At 41.1% G+C, this 7897-nt stretch overlaps 1 protein-coding gene across 1 annotated transcript; it reads right to left on the bottom strand.

Moving 5' to 3' along the window:
- Positions 1-6551: 6551 nt before the first annotated feature.
- LOC104455730 (NEP1-interacting protein-like 2) lies at positions 6552-7323 on the bottom strand. Its single transcript, XM_010070471.2, has 2 exons — positions 6911-7323; positions 6552-6579 (listed from the first exon to the last, which is right to left on the bottom strand). The coding sequence occupies exons 1-2, from the start codon at positions 7321-7323 to the stop codon at positions 6552-6554; spliced, it is 441 nt and encodes a 146-aa protein (XP_010068773.2).
- Positions 7324-7897: the final 574 nt, after the last annotated feature.

The following is a 7897-nucleotide window of genomic DNA, read 5'->3' as shown; positions in this document are numbered from 1 at the left end:
ATAAATTTTAAATAATTTCTTTACTTTTTTACTTTTTTCTTTTCTTTTTCCTTTTTTTTTTTTTTTTTCCCCTTTTTCCTATTCTTCTTCTTCTTCTTCTTCATTTGGCCGGTCGCCGGTTTGGCGACCGGTGATCGGCGGTAGCGGACGGCGGCGGGGGCGGCGGACGGCAACCGGGATGATGAAAGAGAAGAACGAGGGTTTTACCGTTTTGATTCTTTTTTTGATTCTCGGACGCAGAATCAAATTTTTTTATTCTCAAATCTTGTCCAAAATCGTTCCCGGAACAAAAATTTTACCAAACGCGATTCTCGTCCCAAACGATTCTCGGGAACAAAAAATCGAGAATGCAGCACCGTTTGGGCACGTTGCCAAACAGGCCCTAAGTTGTTGAAGCGTGGGGTCATAAACCCTAGAAGTGTGGATTTTGATTTCCTTGACGCTATGAACGTTAATTTAAGGGAAAAATTCAGTCTTCTTCAACTTGAACAGTTCTGTTCTGAATCTACAGAAGCCTATGCTGAACTCACTGCATATTCCTATTCAAATCTCAGTTTCTTAGATGCGAATAGATTCTCTTTTAGTGTCCGAGATTAGGACTATGTGGTGGATGTAAATATGTTGGCTGATGTGATTGGGGTTGAGAGAGGGAGATATCAACCTTTCAATGTCTCTATTGCTCGTACTACGTTGGAACTTGTTAAGGATAGAAGGACAGAGGGAAAGGTTTCCTACTCAAGGATGAGTGCGTTCAACATTCTGCTTCACAAGATTATGATCAATTGCCTCAGACCGAAGTCTACTTCAAAAACTGATATTTCAAACTCAGAGGCAAAGTTGATGCATGCCATCAATGCTAGAAAAAGGTTCTCTCTTCCTCACACTATTATATCCACATGTATAGAGCAGTGGTGAAGGACAAGGGTCAACTTCTTTATCCAGCTCTTGTGACAAAGTTATTCAGACATTTGAATGTTTAGCCTCCCCGGATTCTCTGTGTTCGAACCTGTGATCAAATGGTAGTGGGACTGAAAATGGTGTCTAAAATGCGTTTGAAGGAACTCAACAAGGCATTGGAGAAATTCAAGGAGAAAACCCCTGTCAAATCTCGTCAAATCTCTTCGGCAGCAAAAAGAAAAGGGAAGGAGCCCATGGTTGCTCCATCCAAGAAAAGAAGAGCTCTGATTGTTGAGGATGAAGAAGATGAGGAAGACATCACCATTATTGCAATGACATTGAAGAATTTGAGTCATTCTGTTCCAGAATCAACGGAACGACAAGAGAAAGACTCTGAAAAGAGGACTGGAGAAAGAGAAGATTTGGAAGCAGAAGAGAAAGAAACAGAGGAGAGAGAAGCTGAAGAAAGAAATGCATAGGAGGAAAGAATTGAAGAAGAAGAGGAATGAGGAAATCAAGAGGAAGGAGAGCATGAGGAACACTCTTCTCCACTTGAAGGCATGGAAACGGGGGGAGATCATGAGAAAAGAGGAATGTCCTCATATCCTGCTACCAGTGAAGGAGTCAGCCGCTCTCCAACAGATCCAAAGGACATCTATGCTTCTCAATTTCTTGAGGAGGGACATGATGTTTCATCGCCCAATTTGCGTGGCTATGTAGATTTGCCATCGTCTGCCTTTACTCCATCTGATCATGCAGAAGCTAGTACACAGACTGATAATTCAGCAGATTTTCGCAGAATTCTTAATGTTCTCCTAGAAATGCGGGGTCAGATATATGCTCTGGGATGCAAAGTACAGAATTTGCAGAATGTGAGTCAAGCTTATTCAGTTTCTTTGAATGATCAGATCCAAGCCCTTGCTCTTCAGATTCAAGCAAATGCTAAGAGTGAAGAGGTGACTCAACTGAAGGAAGATTTGACAAAGCTGGAAGGCATTGTCCAGTCAATGGGAGATTTCCAGCTTGTTCATATTCCCAAGCATTCTTGATTCCATCTCAACCTTTTTTATGATGACAAAAAGGGGGAGAGATGTGATTTGAACTTTGAACCTTGAACTTTTTTGAACTTGAACTTTTGATTTGTTTTGATGTTTGACTTGACTTTTGTGTCTGGCTATGGACTGGATTTGGGATTTTGGATTGACCACTTATATTAAGTACTACCGATATCTTATGGATGGCTTTACTTATATGCAAGACTAACCTATTTTCTATGGTTGCAGATTCTAGTGTTATCAATAAGCCATTTATCTTTATGAGATATCCATATTTGCTTGAGTAATGTTTTGCAGGTCAAAGTTATCCAAATCTGTAGGAAAGTTTTGTCACCATCAAAAATGGGGAGATTGTTGGAGAAATCTTCCTGGAGTATTTTGAAACTGACAAAACGTTTCCATCCGTCTAGTATGAAGATTTGCAGACTCTACTATTTAAAGTCTGAAGACCTCCGGACTGCCAGACTTAAGACTCAAAGTCTATTCTCATTGACAGTTTCTAATTCGTCGAAGAAGGGCTATTAAGGACTGGATGTTTTGTTAAGGATTTGACCTTCTCGACTGGAGAAGATCTCTTGGCTGGATATGACATAACGAAATCCTTTATTGATTCAAAGATTGAGGATTCGATGATTGGCGAAGTATACTTGGAAGGTTCTACTTATGGAAACCAAGATCCTGATTGTATGGGCGAGCAGGATTGATGGGCTATCGACATGTTCCTTAAATAGCTCGAATGATCTTCCTAATTGATTCTGTCAAATGGGAAGATTGGAAGAATTCCTTTGGTAAGTGCCAACGGATATGATGGCATAACTGAGTATGTAAGGAAGACATTCCAGTTGTTCGAGTGTGTGCGCGATAGAAGAATTCCAAAGTCTGAAGCTCTTTGTTCTTAGTTAATTCATTTTTTCAGCGAAATCTTGTACGCAAAAGAGAGTTCATATTATTGAGAAACCTTGAGGAAGTGTGGTAGAGTATCTACACTGTGGAATCAAGGGAGAACCTTGCTATAACATCTCTTTTGTTCATAGTGAAATCCAGCCGGTGGGCTGTCAGTGCGGAAGAGTGGACGTAGGCTTGGAATAAGCCGAACCACTATAATTTCTGTGTTCATTTTCTATTTCCTACTTTCTGCTTTACTTTGATCATAATTCGCTTTGTTAACAAAAGGAGAACTTCCTCTCTATTGTCTGCTTGGTATTGCTCTCTTATCTTGAGAATTTTTTTTTTACACCTATTCACCCCCCTCTAGGTGCTTATACTAGCTACCTCACAAATAAGGAACCCGAAGTGAATTTTGTGTCAAATAATAACCCGAAGTGATCAAGTTAATCTCTATTAAGGAGCTTAGCTTGCCGGCAGACATTTTCAGTGATTAAAATAGGGGCAATTTTGTCAAAAAATTGTGATTGTAAAAAAAGGGAAAATTCTAAATTAATTAAGTTTAGGTTATTCATTTAGATATTTATATTTTCTTCTTTCTTCTCCCTTGTTGCTCCTCAACCAAATCGTTGCCCGGTCATCGTCATGACTCTATTCTCGTTGCTCCTCGCCTTGCTCGATCGGCGGAGAATTTGGGTCTCCACAAACAAAGAAAGAAGCATCTAGTTTTCTTCTTGTTTTTGAATTTGTGCCTCAACCGGTAGAGAATTTGGGTCTTCGACTTTGCGGAGGATGGGTACAAGGAATGGGGAGAACTTCGGTCTTTAACTTTGCAAAGGATGGGTACAAGGAACGGGGTGACCGTAGAAAACCTAGGGTTTTTTTTTTTTTTGTTTTGTTTTTGTTTTAGGATGTGTTAATTTTCCCTAGAATTTTTTTGGACAAAATTGCCCAAACTCCAGTCATTGGAAATGTCACATGCTTGATAGCTAGCAAATATTTGGTGGACTAGCAAGCTCAGATCCTTTTTTAGAATTGATTCAACCACTTCAAGTCCTTATTTGAGACAATGGATCAACTTTAGGTCTTTATCTAACACGAAATTCATTTCGAATCCCTATTTGAGAAAATTGGTCCATTTTGGGTCTTTATTTGGAATTTTCTCTTATTATCACCAAGAAGGATTCAAAAGGAGATTTGGACTTTGGATTTTCTTCTATCAATTGCAGTCGGTGAAGAGATAGTTGTTATATGTTGACTTTGTTGACCAAATTTACGTCGGATTGCATGGGATTCTTTTCCACATTGGAGTTAGTCGACGAGTGTGCCTTTTGTTGAGATTGAGATACATGCACATATTTATATGGGCTGTTCGTCTGTTGCAGAAGAGCTTGCTGTTGTCAAAGATTGTTGAAGCGCCGTTATTCTATCGAGTGCTTGGCGGGTTTTCGATCGTGCCATTACATCCAAGAAACATTAGTGTTTGTAGCCGATCAAATGTTGTGGTAAGATTTGCGTGTAATTCTTTCGTGAGATTGAGAGATTATTTTGTGAGGAATTTCGGGACTAAACATTGCGTGCGTTATTGGGTGTAATTGGGGTTTGGGAAATATCGAGAGAGTATTTGAGTGACTCGAGTGTGTAATCTTCTTATATCACTTGATCAATAGTGAAATTTGTCACTACTCTCCCCATGGACGTAGGTCTTTACGACTGAATCACGTAAATTTGGTGTCCGATTTATTTTCTTCTTCTATCTATATTATTGTTCGATCGCTCGTTTTTTCTCAATAGAAACTATACAAGGCAAGGTGGTTCATGCAAGAGAAGAGAGCAGCGAATCACTGGTGGAGATAGAGACGAAATGACCTAGGACCTGCATGAGGATTATTCTAAAATGAGTTATGTGGTCATAGTGAATCGAGAGGCTATTAAGCAGCGATCCAATGTTGTTCATCGGGTGTGCGGTCCTGTTTTACGGCTTAAATTCTTAGGAACTTCGGGAGCTAGTACATCAACAATCACTGTCACGTGTTAAATATGTCATTTCCCGCCGACGTTGGTGACTCCCATGTGAGGATGTTAGAGGTGACAATGATACAGACCTGTTCGATTCTTCCATCTAGAGCCGCTTCGATGCTCTTGCTCTGATGCGATCGAGAAGATCCTGGCTTTGGAATAGTTGAGGTCTCGATGACATTTAGATTCACACCAGCCAAACCCTCGAAAGGAGTGTATGAACGATAAGATTCCGTCTCAAAGGCCTAGGGAAAACCCGGCCCTACTGTCTAAACGTTTAAACATACGCTGATGTGAGGCTGCAATAATTCATTTCGTTCGAAGAAAATAGACATGAAAAGGGAAGGTAATATATCAATTTCGTGGCATTTCAAGTCACTGGGAGAAAAGTCTAAATGAATTTTATCCCGACATGGAAGAATCAGGCCATTCACAGTTCATCACACTGCTCTTTCTCGGTGCAGTATGAAAATTTACTAGTTTCGTACAATGACAAGTTTGAAACGAAAAGCTCTTTGCGACTAGATTGAATGGACACGGCAACGTCGGCCATGCTTATAGGTGGGTTGAAATCTTAGGGGTGATAATGGCCTTAGCTGTTGGAAAGAATTCTCGATTTTAGGGGCATTTTTGTCAAAGAACTCGGCATCCCAGTTCACGCAAATTGATCATGGCGTGAAAAGTACGATGAATAACTTGGATGAACGGATGGAAAAATGCCGTGCGTTGATTTTTTTTTTTGGAAATGTTATTCGGAGTATAGTCCCGGGAGGATTTGACAAAGAGCACGACACTATTGCTTCTCAAGATTGCCGCATTTTAGTTATGTTTTGAAACCCAATGGAAGGTCGAAGCGAATCAATGCTAATTGCAGACGAGCGAAATCCAATAATCAAGTTAAGTAATTGTCTAGGACCGAATTGGTGGATTTGATCAAGCTTGGGACCAATCCAATAAAAAACCAAATTGAATGTTCAGCTCTTTGAAATATTCTACATTCTTTGATAATGAGGCTTATATATTCTTTATATATACTTATCTTTCTTCACCAATTGGTTTAAACGTTTAGGTTGGACTTTCTAATAAGCTCAATGCCTAATTAATTAGTTAATCGACAGAAAAAACCATACATAGTTAAAAGCTAGTCATATAAACGTTTAGATTGGACTTTCTAAAAAGCTCCATGCCTAGTTAATTAATTAATTGACAAAAAAAAAACATACATACTTAAAGCTAGTCATATAAATAAGATTATACAGTACTATCATATTTAGTAAAAAATTTCTTGTAAAAAGAGAAGATACACTTAGATTGATATATTGTTTTGCTCTATTTCAAAAATCAATTCGAAACTTTTTGAGGTTGATTAAGCTGTTTTTTCCTTTTTCATGCTTAAGACCGGCGAGGCTTGAACAAGTAACTAAAGATGGTAGGACAAATGCTTTGTTCGTTCGTAACCAATTTATCGAAAGTAGAATTTCATGAGCGAAAGTCACAGTGCAAGAAATGCCCCAGATTAATCTTTGGATCATGGCAATCTCTGTTTAAAAGTGCACATGGATTGATGATAACTTCAGAACCCCAGATTAATCTTTGGATCATGGCAATCTCTGTTTCAAAGTGCACATGGATTGATGATAACTTCAGAAGGTCATCTTCGACTGATAAAAGACGCATCGAAAAGATGATGAACCTTTACTCCTTTAAGCGGACAAAGCCATAGCTGAAGAGTAAAAGCATTTACAACTCAGTCTACTACTACATCGTTTTATTTAACGTGAGTCGAGGTTCACGACAACCCCGCTCCCTGTCCCATGAAAATACTATACATGTCACCGCAATCGTACACGGAGACCGTGATCGATTGTACGCATGGGGTCGGTCCGCATTCGACGATCGAGGGAAAGGAACACCGACCATTAGGGTGACTACATATCACCTCCGCAGTCAGCGTAGCCACCACGTTTCACGGTCGCCACCGGAGCTGAGGTCGCAGAAAGTGAGGGATATGATCTCCACCCCTGCCTCTCACGCTCTCCCGGCAAGCCACGAACCTTCGGCACAGAGGGCATGTTGCGTTCTTGTAGCCGAGCCACTGGTCCAGGCAGGCCCTGTGGAAGACATGGTCGCAGCACTTCAGCTCCCTCACCTCTTCCCCGGCCCTGACCTCACACAGGCACACCGTGCACTCTGCGGGCGGTCTGCCACCGTACTGGGCCGTGCCGAGCCCGTGGATTATTCTGAAGGCTCCTGGCTTGCCGTGGCCATGCGAGAGGCCGAGGACGGAGGACCTGAGGGAGTAGTCCAAGGCCCATTTGAGTGGCCCGAGGAGGGCGGACAGGCGAGCTGCCACGGCGGCTTTGAGAGGGAGGAGCATGGGGACATTGCGAGCGAGGGAGGAGGAGATCGCCCAGAGCGCGGCCAAGAGTGCGAGGGGAGAGAGGGTGAAGATGAGTGAAGAAGACATGGTTTGTCGCGAGAAAATGACGAGGAAGCTCGAGCTGGGACGTGTGCCACTTCTGTCGTTGAAGCGGCAATGTGTGCGCGCCTTTTATAGACGGCGATCACTCGGCGATAAATTGCCAGACTAGAGTAACGTTGGACGTACATAACTCTTATGCTAAAACGGCATATTACGTTAATTGACATACTATAAGTAGGTTTTTAAATATGTGTTTAATTCAACGTTCAATAAAAAAAGGTTTATATTAGGGGTGAGCATAGTTTCATGATTGACCGATAATTTGTACATGTTGACCCTTACACTGACATGCTAATTTTACCTGACTTTGGTGCTCGACTTATTACAGAATTTTTGCTTCTGCTACAGTGATGCTACATTACACCAGTCCTAGAATGTGGAACCCGTTATGATGGGTATGTTTAGGTTCCAGATGGAACTAGAAACCTTAAATGTAGAACCCGGAACAAGTCCTTGTGTTTTTCTTTTTCTATAACTTCGCGTGATTTTACGGCATCCATGACATCAAATGATGAGTGCAAAATCTGAAAACCACTAGCCTAAACTTCTATTTCCGACG

The sequence above is a fragment of the Eucalyptus grandis genome, chromosome 7, assembly GCF_016545825.1.
Source record: "Eucalyptus grandis isolate ANBG69807.140 chromosome 7, ASM1654582v1, whole genome shotgun sequence".
Lineage (NCBI taxonomy): Eukaryota > Viridiplantae > Streptophyta > Magnoliopsida > Myrtales > Myrtaceae > Eucalyptus > Eucalyptus grandis.
Note: the sequence above shows the minus strand (reverse complement) of the source record. Positions and strands in the feature narration are given on the sequence as shown.

What these genes read in the sequence shown, in the direction of transcription:
- LOC104455730 (XM_010070471.2), bottom strand. Translation starts at nt 7,323, where the DNA reads ATGTCTTCTTCACTCATCTTCACCCTCTCTCCCCTCGCACTCTTGGCC. An exon ending in ACATGCCCTCTGTGCCGAAG is followed by an intron (nt 6,580 to 6,910) that starts GTTCGTGGCTTG and finishes TTTACTCTTCAG; the next exon opens with CTATGGCTTTGTCCGCTTAA.